At 35.3% G+C, this 22,468-nt stretch overlaps 1 protein-coding gene across 1 annotated transcript in view; it reads left to right on the top strand.

Annotated features, from left to right (window-relative positions):
- Positions 1-6,366: 6,366 nt before the first annotated feature.
- Positions 6,367-22,468, top strand: part of RARB (retinoic acid receptor beta) — a 439,382-nt gene continuing 423,280 nt past the window's right edge. The window contains exon 1 of the mRNA XM_049766063.1: positions 6,367-6,544. Within this exon, the coding sequence (XP_049622020.1) occupies positions 6,367-6,544 (178 nt within the window). The remainder of the gene's footprint in view (positions 6,545-22,468) is intronic.

Genomic DNA, 22,468 nt, shown 5'->3' with positions numbered 1-22,468 from the left:
TCAGAGAAGGTGTTTAGAGAAGAAATATGTATGATGTTCATGGAGTTCAAAGAAAGCATAGATAGACTTGAACAGAACACAAATAAGAATCAAGAGATTATGAAGATAGGAATCAGAAAACTTCATAATGAAAGAATAGGTCTGAAAAACTCGGTAGATGATATGAAAACCTTGATAGAATTCTCTTCAACAGAATAATAGCAGCTGTGGACAGGGTCGGTGAGCTTGAACATTCTCTATCACTTGCACTATCTTGTTGGCCCCTGATTTTCTTTTATAATCTAAAATGATGCTCAGGAAGTCATAACCCATAGTTAAAATTTGTTAGGTTGACAATTTTTAAAAACATATATATTATCCAAATGTAACTATGTCTACTCATTCTTGGTATGATTGTGGATGCATTTATGCTCTGCAGAAGTTGGTACAAAATCAGAAATGAGAAGTTATGGCTGAGTTTACATGGCTTACAACCCAGAGTATATACTCCCTAGTTTTCGTTTTTTGTTTTTTTATAATTTTTATTTTGACCATATTGGCTTACATATCTTTCACAATAGTATTTTAGGTACATATTAACATTAAATCAGGGGAATTCCCATCACCAAGTTTGTCCTCCCTCCACCCTCGTTCCCATCCTGCATCCCTTAAACCCCAACCTCACCCCCCGGGCTGTCAGAATAAGTGGTCCCCTCTGTACCTAGCTTACTACTTAGTGATCATATATCTGTTTGGTCCTGGTACCCTCCTTTATTTCCCCCTCTATTTGAGAGGTGAAACTAGATAGTTCAAGTTATGTGATTTTGTTTGAAGAAAATAAAAGCAAAACACTGGGGTAAAAATCAAATAAGCCAAAAATGGGCTTAGTCTGAGGCTCTCAACCTCAGTTTGAGAGAGGACAGGAAAAAAGGAATTGAAATAGCACAACAATACAAAAAAAAATAAATAAAATAAAATATCCAGGGAACACTACAGCACTAAAGGCAAGCACTAATCATAACAGTCTCGGTCCTGAAATAAAACCATGCCAAAGCACAAAAAGAAAGAGAAAGAGAAAATAACATAAAATAAAATTGGAGACTTCAACTTCATTATCTACACCAAAACAAAGAGGTAAAAAAAAATAGATAAAAAGATTATTTTGTGCTTTTTTTTTCCTGCATAGGCATAGTAAATATTGGGGGCATTAGAGAGGGAATTCCCTTGGCCTAGGATATACAGGGTTTCTCCACCCTTGAAGTATACTGTCATGGGATTGACTGTAGACTCCTTGTCTGTTCATTTACTCTCCCCTTAGTGCTTTTGTGGTGTATGATGACTTCTGCTTTGTCATGGGTGAAAAAAATCAGACCTCTTTATCTAGAGATCTTGGTAGCTACTCAGGTCAAGAAATGGAGCTTGGGGCCGGGTAGGTGGCGCTGGAGGTAAGGTGTCTGCCTTGCAAGCATAGCCAAGGAAGGACCGCGGTTCGATCCCCCGGCGTCCCATATGGTCCCCCCCAAGCCAGGGGCGATTTCTGAGCGCATAGCCAGGAGTAACCCCTGAGCGTCAAATGGGTGTGGCCCAAAAACCAAAAAAAAAAAAAAAAAAAAAAAAAAAAAAAAAAAAAAAAATGGAGCTTATAATGAAGACTTTCTTTGTGGTTCTAGGAGTTCTCCCTAGTTTTTTATAAAAGAAATTTGCTGCTTTAGGATCTGCTTTGGGTTCACTGTTTTTGGTTTTTTGTTTTTTTTTTTTTACATGGATTTTTGTTTGTTTTTGTTTTGTTGTTGTTGTTTTGGGGCCATATCCTGTGACGCTCAGGGGTTACTCTTGGCTATATTCTCAGAAATCGCCCCTAGCCCTGGGAGATCATATGGGACTCTGGGGGATCAAACAGCGGTCTGTCCTAGGTCAGCGGCCTGCAAGGCAAACACCCTATCGCTGAGCCACCGCTCTGGCCCCCGGTTCACTGTTTTTAGCAGCCTCTGGTCCACTTGGAAAGCTCAAGATGGGCCAGGAGAATCTGCTTTTTCTAATAAATTTCTAGGTACTACTGATACTTCTGGTTTGTAGATTTTGATATGAGAATCTCTGGTCTAAAGACACCAATTGCCATTAAAAAAAACTCACATATATGCTTACAAAATATTTAATTTTTTATTTCTAGTTCTATAAATATTTGACTTTATATAATATAGTTTTCTATAAGTGTGAAATTTATGTGCAGATTTAGATAACTGTATTTTCCGTCATATAAGATGACCGGGCGTATAAGATGACCCCCTAATTTTACAGTTAAAACATAGGTTTAGGCCTATATTCGCTGTATCAGACAGAACGTTCCTGTGCTGCAACTGTATGTACCACAGTGAGCCAATCACAAGCAAAAGTCCAAAGGTTATACTGTCACAGACTTCCTCTCTGACTCTGGCCAATCTGAGCAGGCTTTTTACAGTGTAGACTCGGTTTGGAACATTGTCTAATTTGCATGCACAAAAAAGCCTGCTTGGATTGGCTGAGTTAGAGAGGCGGTGATTGGTGCAGGATCGAGTTGGAAAATTCTTTTTGTGGCAATATTCAGACAATTTTCGTTTAGCGGCATATTGAAACATTTTTCTGGATATACTCAGCGTATAAGATGACCCCCGATTTTCGGTTGACATTTTTTTTTTGTTTCAAAAGTCGTCTTATACGCCGGAAAATACGGTAAATATATACCAGAGCAATTTAACAATTTAACCATGCCAAGAAACAATTAATATATAAATGCATACATTTTTAAGCTTTAAATGGAATAAAAATATGAACAAGTTAAACTGAAGAAGGTAAGCTGTCTTTGATCTATTCTAAGATGTCGTAGAAATAGAGCTAGACTGCTGCCCCTTATTGAATGGTTTATCTGTCCAAGGTAGATAGATCTACGGTGCTACTCCTGGCATCCCACTGTTTATCAAAAGCAGTTGTTTTACAATTCTTTCTTTTATATTTTCTCTTCAAAAATATGTTCCTTTTTGTAAAACACTTGTTGTCTAGCAACAGTTTGAGGGAATGTAAAACCTATTTCTCTTCCTTGTCATAGGAACCAAAATTGAGTTCTGGGAAATTGCACGGTTGTAGACTTCAGCCCTACTGACCCAGTTCTAATTTTCTCCTCTTCTTTCTCCCTGCTCCTGTTTGCTTTGCCTAGTGTGGGTGGGAAAGAAAGATTCTCAATGAGCCCAAACTCAAACCAGGCATGAAGGGGAAAAGACACTACTTTTTTTTTTTTGTCTAAAGCTTGAAACAAAGGAAATTCGCAGCTTCCAGGAATAGCCTTAATCAGTTCCTTATGTGAGCACAGGCCCAATGACTTTTCAATTTTCCACCACAATAATGGAATTTTCCCAACACATTGATTTTTTTTTCTTTTGCCTATTATCAGTAGAAGTAGGTTGTTGGTGTGGTTTTAGGTTGCTGTTTTTAAGATCCTAGGTATAATAGCAGATCTTTCAACCAGAGAGGCAAGTTATCTGCAGTGTTTGGAAGCAAATAGCAATGAAGGATTATTGAGGGTAGAAAGAGTCCCTCATTGGTAGAAACAAACAAACAGCTTTTAAAACCTAAGAATTGTGCCCTGCGGGGGTAGGTTTGCTGAACTGTCAGCTCTACCAGTTAATGAGGTAGTTTGTCTAATGGAGATAGAAAAGACCATTTATAACAATGCTGGGCTTTGTGTGTGGTTTAAAAATCAAATTGAGTGGAAAGGCGGAAATACAAAATGGCACTGTTTATTTCCTAATTAATTTGCTACAAACTACGGCATAAAAGTATTAAATATATTAGATGCTATGTGATTTTTAGGAGAAATTACTGAAAATGTTCACTTCTCATTGTCCTGTTTTCTTTTATCAAAGAACTTATTGTGATTAGAAAGTTTGCAACTGATGTTGATTTTTTTTTTTTTTTTTTTTTGGTGGGAGAGACAGTTTTGGATTTTCCTAAATGGATTGGGAATATAGTCTTCTTTGTAAAGTTCCTTAAGGTTCTAGGATCTTAGGACCGTATGGTCTTACTGGTGACAATGTTTATTTTTAATATTAATAGACCAAGGATGCAAGATCCTGGGGAGGATGTCATATGAAGATCAACTACTCATATTGCAACTTCTCAAGAGCTTTTTCCTCTGTAGGATACACAAGGCAGGCACTCAGTATAGAAAAGCACATATGTAGACAGGAAAGAGCAAAGATGATAGAACTGACCAGATATACATTCCAATTCTAGCTTAGCCACATGTTGTGGCATTGCAAATAGGTCATTTAAATTCACTGAAGTTTAGTTTTTTATCTGGAAAAGAAAGTATTAATTGTCACTAACTCTTCTAAAGGTTAGACTACAGTTCTTAAGTGAAGTGTGTATATGTTAATATGTTATTATTGATTAGAACATTTGGGGGATTGTATAGCCAACTTGGCTACCTCCAAAAACAGATCAATATGTCTTACTAAGTTCATGACTTTGCCTGGATGCCAACTTTGCTTCTTTTATGATGAAAGTTTTAGTCCTAATCTTCCAAGATAATTGTGATATAGTCTCTTTTAAACCGTCTGCTCAAAGAGTATCAGAAGCATCTTTTTTTGTTTGTTTGTTTGTTTTTGTTTATACCCAGCAGTGCTCCTGGCTCTGCATTTAGGAAACACTTTTGACAGGCTCAGATGACTATATAGGATGCCAGGGATCAAACCTGGGCTGGCCATGTGCAAAGCAAACACCATACTTATTTTATTATTGCTTCAGCGCAACAGAAGCATCTTATGTGGTGATACTGTTTATGTTAATTTTGGCGTCTCTTTAATATGAATTTACTCCATGCAAACTTACTATTATTCCCTTGATATTATTTTGTTATCTTGTCTAATCCTCCAATTACCCTTTATGCATGATTTAATTATTATTCTTGTGTTTTAAAGTAATAGAAGAGGAAGATAACTTCCATGGCACAGGGGTATGATTTGAATTTAGGTGCTTGTAACTGAAATTATGCAATAATAAATAAAATAACGCTGATCTTGGATTATTGGCCTTATTCTATATAGGCCACATGGATTTACAGAAAGAGCTTGACCTTCAGAGGGCTTCAGAGTTTGAAACTTATACTAAATATTCATCATTAGAACTAAAATAAATCTCTGAGGTATATTGTAAACCCATCCTAGTCTACTTCTGGTTTTTCATTCCTAAATTGTGAAGAATTATAGGTGAAGATCAGCTCTTGAAAATGCTTTGTGGGTGACAGGTTAGATTATCTCTCCTTTATAAGATAAACTCAATCAAGAGTTAAAACTAAAAACTCCTTGAAGATAGGAGAATCACATTACTATTGTTCCATGCCATATATCTCTAGTGCCTACATTAGCACTTTACTTTCATAATAGCAAGGTAAAATTTGATTGGTACATGGATTGTTAAACAAATAAAAAAATAAATGAATGTATGCATCATTGGTGGAAGAATGACGTTCATATATAATATTGATAATAGGAACTGAACTAAAATATTTCACTGATCATTGATTGTTGGGTCTCTTTTTTACCTTTCATTAGACTTTGTTCACAATTATATTTATCTTCTTGGCTATGTCATTCTAATTGACTAATCTCAAATCTAAAGTTATTCACATAAAATATGTAAAACTTGGAAACATACAGATTGGATCAAGCAGTACACTATTAATTACTCTAAAAGAAGAGAGAGATTTCATACATTCAACAAACACATATTAAACATAGTGTTTGTCAGGTATCTTTGGGGTAGCTTGAGACATTGATATTAATAAAACAAATAAAACACTGCCCTCCCTATGATTATAACCTAAACATGAAGTAAGGAAATATTTTTATGATAAAATTGTGAGATTTTCATAGGAAAAAAGTTGAACATGGTAAAAAATATATGGTAATTCGTGGGAGATGATATTCTTTCAGGGAAGGTTATTCTAATGTTGTGTAAAAGTTCTATCCTCTATTCGAAAATGTGAAAACTTAAGAAATGTAAAGCAGTGAATATAGATGAACAATTGAGCCTTAGAAAACCAGATTAATATCAGATATTTCTTTTTACAGGATTAGCTGCTTTGGACTTTTAAAATAATAACATTCCCCAGCCTTCAACTGAGAAGTTGAAATTTTTAAAAATTCGTCCTTCTTGTAATCAGCATAACAAAATGAGAGGTGAAAAAACGGACTGAGAAGAAGCAAAGTCATCTGTTGAACCTTCAAGCCTTTGATCCAGAACACAACTCAGATTCAGCTCTTGCCCTGAATTTACCAGCTCTTTGCTTTGGTTCAAGACTCAGAATGAGGTGTTCGCACTCAAAAGCACCTTTCATACTGTGAGGACTGAATCATGACCACAAGTAGCCACACATGTCCTGTCCCAGCAGTGAATGGACACATGACTCACTATCCAGCTGCTCCTTACCCATTACTCTTTCCACCAGTCATTGGAGGACTCTCTCTGCCTTCCCTCCATGGCCTACATGGTCATCCTCCTCCAAGTGGATGCAGCACCCCATCACCTGCAAGTAAGTACCATTGATTTCTTTTTCTTTTCTCTTTATAAAAGAACCAGAGAAAATAGGATGATTAATTTCTAGTTAATTTAATTTAATTTCTAATTAAACTAATTTCTTATATTTATTTGATGTTGGTTTTACTTGGCCTATAGAATTGTAGCTTTTGTTCTGTTGATACAAAGATAATCAAAAGCCAGATAAATAGTGATTTTCAGGAGATTGTCCATGGAAAAACTCCTTGGTATTTCTTCTATTTTATAAATGTTAACAAAAATAATCAATTGATAAGTTGTAACCAAGATACTGAAAAATTAACCATTTGTTACAAAATGTGAACAGTGAATTAGGGGTGATAGCATAAAAGTCAATAATGGCAATTTTGGATTTAACATTGATTTTGGTTGTGGGGTATTCTTTGAATCTTTTTGAAATCAAAATTCTCTGACTTTGAACTGTATATATGTCCTAGTACATACATATCCTAGTACAGTACATATCCTAGGTATAGTAAATATACTGGTCATTGACAACTTTCCAGGGATCATTGCTATCAATTGATATCATATTATTTTTTTAATGTTCTCAAACTACTTCTAGTTCTGTGTTAAATTCTTTACTAATGCTTTATTCTTCTAAAGTATTGAGTTTAAATTAATATAGAATTAGTAATTAGAATTTTTATGTCTGTATTGACTTGCTTATAAAAAGCATCTATATTACAGCAGCCTATGAGGGTTTCTTTTTTTGCTTTAGTGAAACAGTTTAACATGTTTGATTTGAAGAGATAAAAATCTTATTGACTATTGTGTTATGAAAGGGTCCATCGTACCCCCTCCCCTGTAAGTACTTTTAGGTTTATAGTTCAAAACTACTAAGACGTCTTAGTAATTTTTCCTGGTGATCATTTCACAGTTTTCTTCCCTTTTAAGCATTTGTCCAAATTAATGTGGTACTTACAAATTTTCCTATTTCTTCACTGCCTTGACTTTTCTATATTGTGCTCTTTTTATTCCTTATATTACATTTTCTGAAAGCTGGAAACTTGTTCCACCTAATTAAGATCCCTTAGCTCATGGTATTGGTTGTATTCAAAACTAGAAGGGTAGAGCTGTTTGGATATTAGGAGACTTGAATGAATGGATGGATGAGGAAATAAACTTATATTTAAAGGGATGCTATTGCAATAAATTTGATAAATATTAACATGTTTCCTTCTCAATAATAATTCTACCCTTTTATGCTTTAGATCAGATCTTATGGCAAATAAATTATTTAAAGTTGCTTAGTAATTTACACTATTTTCTAATAATCAAATTCAGATAGATTCTTAGTAACTTTTTAGCTATGAGTAGAGATGGAAAGAATATCTATATTCAAAGTATATTGTCGATCCAGGAGTCAAGTACTACTTTGTTCAACCAACATGCAAACAACGCCATTAAATTTTATTTAGATAACTCTCATGAAGGGTTAAATTTCTGATTAAATGATCATTAAAATGATTAAAACTTAACCAAAGGGACTCTGTATCCTAATTCCATACACAGCATAACATACAGCTTATATCTTCCCATTTATTTCCTGAAATGAGAAATATGTTTTGTACATGTAGCCATTGATTTAAGACATAAATATTATTACCATTTTGAGTACTAAAATCATATCTTGTAAACTCTTACTCAGCTACACCCAGAAGCTCAACACACACAAACACACATACATACACATGCAAAATTAAAAAACACAACTTGAAATTCTCAAGTTACAAATTTTAAAGAAAATGAAGTGCATAGTAAATGTAAGACATGCGAACTATGCATTCTGGATTCATATTTCTAAACAGATAGGCTCTTCGTATACAATAGCTCATCCATTTTTGTAAGTACCTTTAGGTCTAAGTATTCTAATAGTATATGCTTATCCAAGTAGAGTCTATTGACCAAATGTAGCTTACCATATTTTTTAAAATAAAAAAAGTTTTATTGGAACGTAGCCATATTTACTTGCCTATGTTATATTCATGGTTGCTTATAGACTACAAGTTGGAGACCAAATAGCCTAAAATTCAAGATAATTACTCTTTTACAGAAAATTACCTTTACAGGAAAAAAATGTACTGACCCCTTTCATGCACATTAGAGAATTAAAATAGGAGTCAAATTATCCCATGAGTAGTTTATTTTATATTAACTCTTTCAATTTCTTTCCTTAATCCAAGTTTCTGAATGTCTCATAGTCCCCTATATGAGCAGAGCTATATCATAGCTGAGACTTCTTTTATTTATTTATTTATTTATTTATTTTGGTTTGGGGGCCACACCTGGGGGTTACTCCCGACTATGTGCTCAGAAATTGCTTCTGGCTTGGGGAACCACATGGGACGATAGGGATCGAACCGTGGTCAGATCTGGATCGGTCTCTATGCAAGGCAAATGCCCTACTGATGTGCTATCACGCTGGCTCGAGCTGAGACTTTTTTACCTAAGTACAAGGTTGTTCTATTCATTATTCAATTACCAATGAAGCAGAACATCATCACTTTAAAAATGAACCTTATTTTAGTTGTTGTTGTTTTTTTCCTAAAGCAGACTTGGTTAAATATTGATGATTTGATGTGATTCAATTTTTAGAAATTGAAAATTATGACAGGTCATACTGTTAACAGGTCAACAGTAACCTATACTAAAAGATAATCAAGTGTAGAAATTTCAAGCTGGTTGCTGCAAAATTAGCCCAATTCATATCCTAGGCACGTCCTTGTTTTATTATTTGTTGCTGTTGTTAAAGCACATAAAAATCACTCTGATAAAAACCACTATTAATATGCAGTTGGCCTTTGAATATAAAGTTATCTTTGTCAAAGCTGTGGTTAAGAAAGACCAGGAAACAAGGGTAAGATTCAAAAAATATAGACTGTGCTAAAAATAAAAGTTTTATTCATGTACTGAGATTAGTTAGGGAGGTAGCTAAATCCTATAAAGTTTTAATAACTAGCAAAACATATGGTTGAGTGGAAAAAATCACTAGAGTAAAAATTGAACAAATGTGTAAAATGATGACTCCCTGAAAGTCATGCCACTGAACTATGGATTTGCTGAAGTTTCTTTTACAATCTGTATATGTCTAAATCTGCAGCTTTTCCCAAAAGAATAAATTCCCCAGCCCTGTAAAAAAGTTCTTTATGATCCATGAAATTATCAAGACTTAAGAATCTTCTACCTTTAAGCATATGGACTTCAGACATGTTTCCTCATTCCCACAGGCAAAGATGCCCATGACCCAACATCTCTTTTAATCATTAACCTCTGAATTTCTTCTCCATTAGCTATAAAAATATTGCTCTTTATACAGTGGGTTTTTATAATTATATTCACACCTCTTCAGATGAGTTAGAGATATAAATCAGAAATAAAATTTGTCCAAGAATAGGGTAAAATTTTATTATTTTAAGCTTGTTCGACTCTTAATATGATCATAGATATCATCTATATCAGATTATTTCCTGGTCCATTTCTATGTCCAGCAAATAGCTTATATCTTATTGATTTGTATCTGTGTGTGTCCTGATTTTTCTGTTAATATGGAGTGTTTGGCTATTGACATGAACATACATAGACACTCAATTTGATGAAAAAGACATAGGTACTTTTAATAAACTACCCTCCATAACCTATCAAAAGGAAAATTAAAATAAAATATTTGTGGGATAGAAATAAATTTCAGACACTTTTATAAGTTCTTTTTGACTTCACTCTTTTATCTTAATGACACTGTAAGCATAGAAATAAGGAAACATAAAAAAGAGGGAGTTTGGGGCTAGAGCAATGACCCAGCAGGTTAGACGTTTGCCTTGCACACAGCCGACCCAAGTTTGGCATCCCATAGGCTCCCCCGAGCACCACCAGGAATGATCCCAGAGTGTAGAGCCAGGAATAACCAACCACTGAACACCACCAAAACCAAAATATAAAAAATGAGGGAGTAAAAATATGCAACAAAGAAAAGTACCATGTGTCCAGCACCTCCTAACTACTAATTGAGTAGTTAATGAATATTATTATATTTTTAAAAATTTGTACCAAATGATACCAAAGTTCACACCCAAAGCCTCACACATGCAAAGCCATTGTATTTACCACTGAATTACAGCCTTAACTCTGATTTTAATTATTCATCTATTATAATAATCTCCTAATATTGCTGCCAGGTCATTTCCTTGTAGTCCATGGATAAATGAAAAACCCAAGAATTGGAAATAGTTAAGCACTACTTTTTGTACAAATGTAATCCAATCCAACCCAATTCATGGGTTCCCAAAGTACATGTCTTTTTTTGGTATGGGAACAAAAAGCCAACTAAAACCTCTCAGGCATCTACTCTTCAGTAGATTTTTCTTTCCCTTGATGTTTCTTGGAGATTTCAGGACAGTTTTTAAAGGACCTCACAACCACTTTAATTTCAGCAACTATTATAGGAGCAGATATCACTTTTTCATCAAAATAGAGAGATTGAGGCAAAGTTTATCCTCAGCAAGTTACTACAGATGCCTGTTTCATTCATTCTTGCAGGCAGAGAGCTTGTCACCTCCAGGCAATCACGACTTCCACTGGGAGGAAAACCTGATAGGCTGTACCAGGGAACACTCAAAATTTAGTGTTCCAGAGCTCTCTGTGAGAGTTGGACAATTGTCCGTCTGTCTCTCTTTATGTTTTTTTCATGGCTGCTTGTTCTTTTTTATTGCCACACGTGGGATTTTTTTTATAGGTTGCGGTAAGCTGGAAAATATGGTTAAGAGTTTTTTGCCTTGGAGCTGCTCACAAAATGATCTTAGTTTGACTCCAGCATCTTAAATGAGTATTTTTTTCTGCACTTTCTTTAACAATGAGAATGTGATGTTTTATCTAAATTTTAAACTGGAATATTCCCTTAAAAAAATCTCAGCCTGGGCCCGGAGAGATAGCACAGCGTTGTTTGCCATGCAAGCAGCTGATCCAGGACCAAAGGTGGTTGGTTCGAATCCTGGTGTCCCATATGGTCCCCCGTGCCTGCCAAGAGCTATTTCTGAGCAGACAGCCAGGAGTAACCCCTGAGCAAAGCTGGGTGTGGCCCAAAAACTAAAAAAAAAAAATCGCAGCCTCTTTGAGAGACTGATTTTTAGTCTCAGTTCCTAATGCCAGGGTATAAAATGAATTCTGTTTCTATTGCTTGTTTAATCTAAGAGGGGACCTTGTTTTCCCAGTTTGACTATAGCAAAAAAAAAAAAAAAAAGGTATTTCTTTTTGCACATTAAGGGCATGTGGCCAGAGGATTGATCCTGTTATAAATATATTTTGTGAGATGCTAAGATAATTCATTAATTCCTACTACCAGTTACCCTTGCTCCAAAGTTAGAAATAAAGTTAATTTTATTAAATCAGCTGCAATGCCTAAAGGAGAATTTCAACTCTGGATGTGTATACTTGATATAGGCCTTCAGTTCACATTGATGATCATTAACACAATAATATATATTTGGTTTTTGGGTCATACCCAGTGGCGTTTAGGAGTTACCCCTGACTGCACTCAGAAATTGCTCCTGGCAGGCTCAGGGGACCATACGGGGTGCGGGGAATTGAACCACCATCGTCTGTCCTGGATTGGCTGAGTGCAAGGCAAACATCCTACCGCTGTGCTATCTCTCCGGCCCAACACAGTAATATTTTAGTCCTCTAAGTTACTTCTACCAATTCCCAGTAAGCACATCTCTGGAAGAGTATATACCCTTAAAATGACAAGGAGAAATATAGAGATTTATAGTTTGAACCTCCTATTATAGATATATAGATATATTATAGATATTAGATATATAATATTACTGTGTCTTTATAAAATGGGAAATTTTAACATGGAGGACATAGGACGAAACTCATGTGTGAATTGTTCTGTCATCACCAATGGCCAGAAAACCCCTAGAGGCCACAAGAGAGGCATGAAATAAATTTTATTCACAGCTCTTAAAGAGAACACTATTAACACCTTGATTCTAAGCTTCAAGTCTCCAACATTATTTAGGATACTGTTGTAGCTGCTCTCATAGACAAATAACTTGCCAACTTATAAAAGACAAAATTTTTTGATGTTTCATTCCCAAAACCCTGCTAATTCTGCTTTCAATTGGATTGAACTGAAAAATAATGTTTCAGGATCAAACTTATTTTCTTTTATAGACAATCTTTCTATTCTGTTGACTACAACAGATCTATGGTGATGAGTCTCTAAACTCACTCATTTTTTAAATTTATTTTTAATTAGTTTGTAGCCTTAGGAATCTAGGGCTCTCATGCGCAGTAAGTGTTCCACCACTGAGTTCCATCCCTGGCCTAACGCTCATAATTATTTTTAAATGAATATCTATTCCTCAGGCTTCCTTTTGGATATGTCATTTAATGCTAAATACCTAGTGCCATTCTATGACATCCAAATATTTTCTTTATGTCCATTTTGCTCTTAACTTTAAAGCCTTTGTTCTATAATTCAATGGTGTTATCCATCAGTGTCATGTGGGAACCAGGTTAAGATTCTCCAGAAGAATCATTCAACTACAAGTTCACATTTCAGGTTCCAGTCACTGAGAAATTGTTGGTGGCAGTAATGTTATCATTATATTATTGGTCTTTTCTTGTCTTAAGCATCGTTTTATTGACTCTTCTGGCAGCCTATAAGAGTTATGAGCTATAAATTTAGTTGACTGTTTAACTTTCTAGAAGTCTCTTTTGGCTTCTCCCTCTTTAATTTGGCAAAATTCAGTGACTGCTTTGTTCTTCCTTGGCATGCTTTCTTCCTTCTTCACACTGAACACTTTGTTTTTAATCAAATAATCACTTTTATATGCTGTTTTCTGCTTATTACATTGACTCCCTTTAGTTTTTCACATCTGGAATATTTTTTATTCCTTATGATCAAACCCTGAAAAATTGTTTTGAGATAACACATGCAAATTTTTTAATAATAAGTTTTATTTTGACCAAAGTGGCTTACAAATCTTTCACAGTACACATTGACATTGAATCAGGGGCATTCCCACCACCAAAGTTGTCCTCCCTCCACCCCCGTTCCCAGCATGCATCCCATATCCCCATCCCTTTTTCCTCAGGCTGCTAGTATAAGTGATCCCTTCTATGTCTAGCTTGTTTTAGATTGGGTATCGATTCTGTTGACATTGGCTTAGGGTTTGATGTTTAAATCTGATCATTTTTATTACTACTTAGCGATCATACAACTGTTTGATCTTGGTACCCTTCATTATTTCCCCCTCAATTTGAGAGGCAGAATAAGATGTTTGAAGTTAACACATGCAAATTATATGAAAGGGTCCTGGACCTCACCGAATCCATTCTTGGTTAACATTTTCTCTAGACAGTGACTGGGTCACTATCATTTTTTAAACTAAGATAAATCAAGAGTCAGATAAATAGTACAGCAGATAGGATGCTTCTCTTGCATAAGACCAACCTGAATTTGATCCCTGATACCTTGTATCATACCCTAAGCATTGCTAGGAGTGGTCCCCAAGTGCAAAGCCAAGGATAAATCCTAAGCACAGCAGGTACATCCCAAAAGCCATCAAAAATAATAATACATAAATAATGTGAATCAGATAGAGGAAAATTAGAGATGACTTTATGATTCACTTGTGGTACTGCTGTATGAGAGTTCCTACTCAAAGATTACCCCTAACCTCCTGAGATGTTAAGTATAAAATTTCTCAATTTAGGGGCCAGAGGGCTAGCACAAGTAGTTCTATCTCCCAGCGTCCCATATGGTCCCCGAAGCCAGGAGTGATTTCTGAGCACATAGCCAGGAGTAACTCCTGAGCATCACTGGGTGTGGCCCAAAAAGCAAACAAAAAAAAATTCTCAATGTATTGAAGCAACTAAAAATACTACTAATGCAGAAAGTGGTAGATGTGACTTGACTGGCACAGGAGAGGGTTTTTGCTCAAGATATGTTGTTTGATTAAAAGGTTATTTGTCTCTGAAAGCCATGTTCCCTTGGCAAAGGTTTTCAACTCTCTTCCCAGAAAATAAAAATAATAATGGCTTTGCCAAAGAACTAAGAGAAGATGTTCATAAATATGTACATATGAAACACTTAAAGCCAGAAATTGTAGCAATATTTTTTCTTGCCTGTATTTTGCAGTAATCTGTCCATTTAAGTGCCATTCTGTTCACTATTTATGCTAACAATTGGAGAATATACAATTGTTATACAATATATACAACATACAATTGTGTACAACATATGCAATATAACAATTGGATATACAATATAACAATTGGAGAATAACAATTGTTATTGCTAACAAAGTGGAGAAATGTCTCTACATACCTGTATTTCCTCCTATATTAAGTACTAGGTAACAGGCACACACAAGTTTTTACTTCACAGGGTTTTTAATTGCAAAGATTTTTCTTTAAGTCTCAACATTCTCCAGGAGATGAGTTTTGAATTTATTATTAGATAGAACTCCTTTTAAATTTTTTATTTAAAGCATTGTGATTTACAAAGTTATTCAGTGTGATTTTATACATACAATATTTCAGCACCAGTCTCACCACCAAAGTTGACCTCCATCCACCAATGTTCCCAGAATTTATCCCATACCTTTTCCTCCTTCATCCAGCTGCTATTTAACAGATACCTTTCTTAAGTTTAACCTTTCTTAAGTTGAAAAGTTTGGTTGGGATACTTAGTTCTGTCCTTCCTTAATACCACAAATGTACTCAAATCCAGCCCTTGGCCCCTGTATCCTGTTATTTCAGTAACCTCTCTATTTCTTTCCTTCTCTTCACTATACTCTGGTGCCAAGAGTTTTCTAGACACTTCCCATTTAAGCCATTGCATTTTCTCATGCAGTTATTCTCAGTACCACATATAAGTTATATCATCCTGTATTTATCCTTTTTCTTGCTTGCTTCTTTTAACATGATACCTACCAGTTCCATCTATGTTGCAGGGACTTGCAAGTTGACATCATCCTTATAGCTTTACAGTGTGCTGTCATATTATATATGCCATATCTTCACAACCCACTCACCTGTTGTTGGACATTTAGGTTGATTCCAGCTCTTAGCTATTATACTGAGTGGTGCAATAAATAGTGGTATGGATACATCCTTTGGAATGAATGCTTTTCTTTCTTGAGGAGAGGCACAAAAGAGTGAATTTGTTGAGTCATATGATAGCTCGATTCTGAGTATACCGAGAACCCTCCATCACATTTTTTATAATGGTTGAAAAAGACAACATTCCAACAAGCAGTGACTGAGAATGGATGAGAAAGAACTTCTTTAGGAGGAACACTAGCATGATTTAAAATTTGTGCCTTTATAAAAAATTTTAAAATAAAAGTGCATGTCAAAAAAACACAGATGTATTTGAAAATCTTGTTCCCATTTAAGTCTTGGAATTTGGGAAAAGACCTGACATCTCTTTTATTCTCAAGACTGAAGGTTTTATGGTTTACTTTGTCTCTATCAAAATCTCTAATAATTATTCATTTAATTTCTATGATAATTATAATAGTATATACTTGTCAAACATGTATTTTCTAATTTAATATATTAACATTAAGAGTGCTATGTTTGACAGTATCTAATAATCTTAATGATTTAATGATGATTATAGAGTTGACCAAGACAAAAAAGATATCTAAAGAAAATTAATTTATCCTAATATTTCACATAAGTCAGTTGATCTTTAAGGATGACCAGATTTTTTTGAAGGAAAGCCTGACTTGGATTATATTGAGTAATTTTTTTTTTTTTTTTTTGGTTTTAGGGTCAGACCCTAAAACTGCTCAGGGGTTACTCTTGGCTTTGCTCTCAGAAATTACTCCTGTCAGGCTCAGGGCACCATATGGGATACCAGAAATCAAGCCTAGGTTGGCCACATATAAGGCAAACACTCTACCCACTTTGTTATCATTTCGGCCCCCCTGAATAAAACTCTTATAGAAATGATTTGATAGGACATTTGAGAAAATCAGGTTATCAGTTAAACTAATTATGTGATGGAAATATTTCAGACATCAAGTGACCTTCATATTATCCTTGACCCAACATCCTTCAGGCAATTTCAGAATCTGCTTCATTTCTCTTCCTGCCAGATATTTTTCTCCAAAATCAAAGCTCAAATAGTACATCATAAGACATTTGTTTTCTTCCCAACCAAAAAGAAAAGAGGACTTAGTAGAAATAAAAAATGATCAAACTTAAACACCATAACCAAAGTCAAGAACAATAGAATCGATACCTAATCTACAACAAGCTATACACAGAGGGGACCTAGTAGTCTGGACTGCTAGACTACTAGCAGTCTGGGGGGCAAAGAAGAATGCTGGAAACAGGGGTGAAGGAAGGACAATACTGGTGGTGAAAGTCCCCCTGATTCAATGTCACTATGTACCTTAAATGTTACTGTGAAAAATTCGTAATTCACGTTGGTCACAATAAAAATTATTTTAAAAATAAGATAAAAACAAACAAAAATACTTTAAAATTTGGGGTCAGTGGTAGGGCATTTGCCTTGCATGTGACGACCTGGAACAGCCCTGGGTTTGATCACCAGCATTCTATATGGTCCCCCAAACATGCCAGAAGTGATTCCTGAGTGCAGAGCAAGGAATATCCCCTGAGCACTGCCAGGAGTGGCCCCAAAATTTGTTTAACTTTAATTTCTAAAGGTTATTATACAAAGTAAAATTTTCATTATTTTCCCTTAAATAAAATTTTCCTAATTGACAATGCTATAAGATGTAATAATATCTCTCTATGGGTTTTGTCTTCCCTGCACCCTCTGCAAAATAACCATCAAAATAACCCTTGACCCTTTCCTTCTACCCTACTGCCCCTTGCCCTCTGACAACCACCATTTTGTTCAGAGAATCTAAGAGGTACTTCTGATTTATACATTGCTAGTTCATTTGCTTTGGTAATTTATATCCCAAACATGAATGAAGATGCCCAGCAATGACCTTTCACTTCCTGCCTTATTTTTACTTAGGATAATCAACTCAAGATCTACTTATGTTGTCACAAAAAGTATGATTCATCTGCTGATGATGCTTGGTTTTCTATATACATATATACCTCATACATACATACATATGTACCACGTACTATTCATCTAGCAATCTGTTGACTTGTTCAGAGCAACATTATTCAAACATATGTTAATATACTTTTAAACAATGCTTCTCTGAACAAATGGGTGCACATTTTTTAAAATTATGATTTTCAGGCTGGAGCAGTTGCACAGCAATAGGACGTTTGCCTTGCACGAGTCTAACCTAGGATTGATCATGGTTCCATTCCCCGGTGTCCCATATGGTCCTCCAAGCCAGGAGCAATTTCTGAGGGCATAGCCAGGAGTAACTCCTGAGCATCACCAGGTGTGGCCCAAAAAACAATAAAAAATAAATAAAATTATGATTTTTATATGCTTTTGTTAGGAGACCATATTCAGCAGTAAACAGAACATACTCTCGGCTCTGTGTTCAAGGATTATAACAAGCAGTGGGCAGGGGACCATATGCATGTCAAAAATCAAAACCCATTAGAACATATGTGAGGCAAGCACCCTACGTGCTGTACTATCTTACTTGTCCTGGATTTTTATATCCTTTGTAAATACTAGAAATGATATTTATGGACCTTACAGTCTTTGTATTTTTGATTGTTTAAATAACTAATCTATTTTCTATACTATCCTGTTTTCCACAGAGGCTGCACAAATGTGCAATTCCACCAGCCATGTATCAGAGGTTCATTTTTCTTTGTACTCTCTCCAACATTTGTTTCCATTCTTCTTGGCATGGCTCCTTCTCAGTAGTGTGAGATATGATGGTATTTCATTGTGGTTTTGACTAAATGCTAAGCTTAAGAAAGAAATGCAAATTAAGATATTATTTCTTGTTTATGAGAAGGCAGAGATGTAAAAGAAATAATCCTATTGTTATTAAGACTGTAAAGAAATGAATAATTATTTCTAAGTTGATGGTAAGAATGAAAATTGATATATCATTTCTTTGGAATAATTTTGCCATAAATGGCATGGGTCTTAAAATATTCATACTGATGACTTTTTATTTTTGTAACTGAATTTCTCTGTTAGAAATAAGTGGTTTTTGTGTGCTTGGGAAAACACAGATATTATCACAGATTTCTTTATAATTAAAGAAATTGGAGGCAGTCTTATTTACTATTACTTATTTACTTATTACTAACAAAGAACTGATGGATTAAAATAAAGAAGGAACAAAAATAATCTGTCCCTTAGAATGTTGGAGAAATTAATGTCCCAGTGAATATTTTCAATCAGTAAAACAAGTTACTAGAATTAAGAATTAAGTTTTGGAGAGATAGCATGGAGGTAGGGCATTTGCCTTGCGTGCAGAAGGATGATGGTTCGAATCCCGGCATTCCATATGGTCCCCCAAGCCTGCCAGGAGCGATTTCTGAGTGTAGAATCAGGATTAAACCCTGAGCACTGCCAGGTGTGGCCCAAAAACAAAACAAAACAAAAGAATTAAGTTTAAATAATGCATAATAATTGTTAACATATATACATGTACTGTGGTATCTACAGACTTAGGGCAAAGTTTGGGAGCATTTTGGGATCATGATATTATTATAATTGTTTAAATACTTATTCTGAGATTATGACTGTATTTTCATCATAGTGTTCTCACTGCTGGGAGCTTGGCATAGGTGCTTATTAAAAATGAATTGGTACATCAAGAATGCCAAATTATAAGTAACACATTTATTGAGATAATGCAGTAGTTTTCAAGTAAATCAAATATTTTTCCTAACTATCAGTCTTTTCCCTTCTAAGATTTAATATCACATTCAAGAGAACTAATTCTTCACGGGGATATTAACTGTTTAAAATAGAAACTTTGGATCCTGGAGGGATATGGTAGTATATCAGGTAGGATACTACCCTTGCACTCAGCTGACCTAGGTTTGATCCCTATGACCCATATGTTCCCCTGAGGACTGCTAGGAATTATCACTGAGCACTGAACCAGGTGTAAGCCCTGGACATTGCCAGGTGTGACCCAAGACAGAAAATAATTAATTAAAAACTAAGAACTTTTAAGATTCATAGTTCTTACTTCTAGAGTGGTAGAATTCTAAGGAACTATTTCTTTATTGCTACTTTATCTTATACCTTATAGGCCCCAAAATACAGTTTAGAAAAGACATCTACACTTCTCAGTTCATTTCCCTGTGCATAACCCTATTCACAATAGCTAAAAGCTGGTGGAAATCTAAATGCCTAAGAACAGATGACTGAATTAAGAAGCTATGATGTCCATACATAATCGAACACTATGCAGCAACAAGAGAAAATGAAGTCATGCAAATTACTGACACATGGTTTGATCTGTAGAGCATCATGCTGAGTGAAATGAGTTAGAGGTAGAGGAACAGGTACAAAATGATCTCACTCATTTGTGAAATATAAAGAAACATTTTAGGAGAATAATGAATTAAGGCAAGAAAACCAAAGGGCAGGAAATTTGAATCTTTGTAGGAAGCTTGCCACAGTGGAGGATAGAGAAGGGACCACAATTATAATGATAGGAGAAAGTAGATGACAAATAGATGATAAAAGGACCTGCAGGAACAGTATTGTAGACTGCAGTGCCTTCAAGGTAAAAAGAAAAAGGGTAGGGCCTGGAGAGATAGCACAGAACCAAAGGTGGTTGGTTCGAATCCCAGTGTCCCATATGGTCCCCAGTGCCTGCCAGGAGCTATTTCTGAGCAGACAGCCAGGAGTAACCCCTGAGCACCGCCGGGTGTGGCCCAAAAAGGGTTAAGTGTCTCCCATAAAGGTAGACCAAAGAGATGGAATAGAAACTAGGGACATTGGTGTAAGGAAAGAATGTTGGTGAAGAGATTGGTGGTAAAACATTTTATGCCAGAAACTCAATCATGAATAACATTGTAATTTGGTAATTCATGGTGATTTAGTAACTTTTTATTCTATCAGCTTTTTCAAAAATTGCATATATGAATTCTATGAACTCCATCAACACCTAAGTTCTCTTTTATTTTAATGGCCTTAAACATTATTATAAATACTTGCCTTACTATCTAAAAGTCAATTGCCACTTATGAGAAAATTATTTTTAACAACACACCTCTAAATTTTTAATTAACTTTAAGTATATTTGATTTTAGTTGGCAAAAATAAAATGATTTTTATAACAACATACAGAAAAAAAACTATAAGAATTAGTTAAGGACTCTGAGAAAAGTTGTTACACTATTAAACACCACTTAGCAAAGTAGGCATATGTGTGATGAGCAGGAGCTTATATTCTACAATATTGTCAGATTAAGAAGACAATACATCTTATATAGTGTTGCAAGTATCTTGGACTAGGGTAGAAAAAATGGAATTGAAGCATTGAATAAAAATGAATAAATATTGTAAAGGAATCAGTTATAAAAGAGAAAACGTGACAAAAATGGATTGCTATCATTTGAGGCAGGTGTATTGAAATGCATTCTATGAGGTCAGTAACAAATCTTCTCAGAGAACCTTAAAGAGGACCTTAAAGTCTGTCCACACAGCCATGTGGTTTATAGGGCTCATCACTGACTCATCCTCTTAAGCACAAGGGACTCCAGCATTGCATCCAGAATCACCTTCCAGTGTTATGGAAAACACAACTCTGTGTGTGTGAGTGTGTGTGTGTATGTTCCTAATTGCATCCTTCACTATAAGCCAAAGTATTCACTATGAATCTCAGGCTGTGAAAGCAAATCTCTCTGGGGAGTCTCAGCAATGTCTCCAGGTATAAAGCTCTCTTACAATCTGAACTTAATCCAAAAATAAATATTAGGGTGTCAAGATAAATAAATGGTCTTCGTAGCCGTTAAGCAATTCTCCATAAAAAACTACTTTCCTCAGCCAAGGATTCTTGTAAGCATGGAGAAGCTATGAATTTCAAGTTTTGCTCTCTTGACAAGTTGCTGAAGAGTCACAGACCCACTCCCACCCCTAGGAAAGAATTTTCCGCATAGAACAATTGTGAACCTACTCCAACAGGCACCATGTTGTTGAAACTGCAAGGCTTCATGTTTAAAAAGATAGATCCTGGAGTCAGAGAAATCCTTGAATCAGCTGTTCGATCCTTGGATTCAGTACATCAATGTTCTATTGACTTCACTTTTGCCTTATATTGTCTTATTGCCCTCATCATGGAACCAACATTAGGAAGGAAAGGAAGAATGAAGGAGACAAGCTGACACTGACCCTCAGTTAGGCCCTATTCCTTAAGCGTGGACTCTTTTATTGTTTTTAAAGGAAGGAACTGGAGCTATAAGGAAGAACTTGAAGAAAACTTGGACATGGGAAAGAATTGTATAATTAAAAAAATAGACTCTTTCTCTTGGAAGGAAAACTAGCTCCTCAGCAGTGCAAATTAATTTGAGTAACTTTTTCTCCGCTGTATTTATTTTCCTTGGATATTGTAAGGAATAACCTATAAAAATACACATACCCATAGTGCCTTAGAGGACATATATACATATACATACATACATACATACATTTATGTATGTATAAATGTCCCATTCCCCTTTTCCCTACCCTCAGAAGCCCATTCCTAAGGGCACAAACATTTGACAAAATTTCTGATGGAAAAGAAGGTTTATATTTCCAAGAGATAATGTCTTTTTTGTGTGTGGTGTGTGTGGTCATTAAGGTGCTGATATGTGCAATAATATATTGTTTTTATTTGGGGGAAGGGGCGATAAGAAATCTCTCCTAATCTTATTGTGGGCCTTGCATTACAGAGCACAGCAGGAGATGTTTAACAGGCAAGTTCTCTCTGAGGTCACAATGTGCCACATTTTTTTCATTGGAAAGCTTCAA

Source organism: Suncus etruscus, chromosome 20 (assembly GCF_024139225.1).
Source record: "Suncus etruscus isolate mSunEtr1 chromosome 20, mSunEtr1.pri.cur, whole genome shotgun sequence".
NCBI classification, from domain to species: domain Eukaryota; kingdom Metazoa; phylum Chordata; class Mammalia; order Eulipotyphla; family Soricidae; genus Suncus; species Suncus etruscus.
The sequence above is the reverse complement of the archived record's forward strand: the minus strand, read 5'-3'. Positions and strand labels throughout refer to the sequence as shown.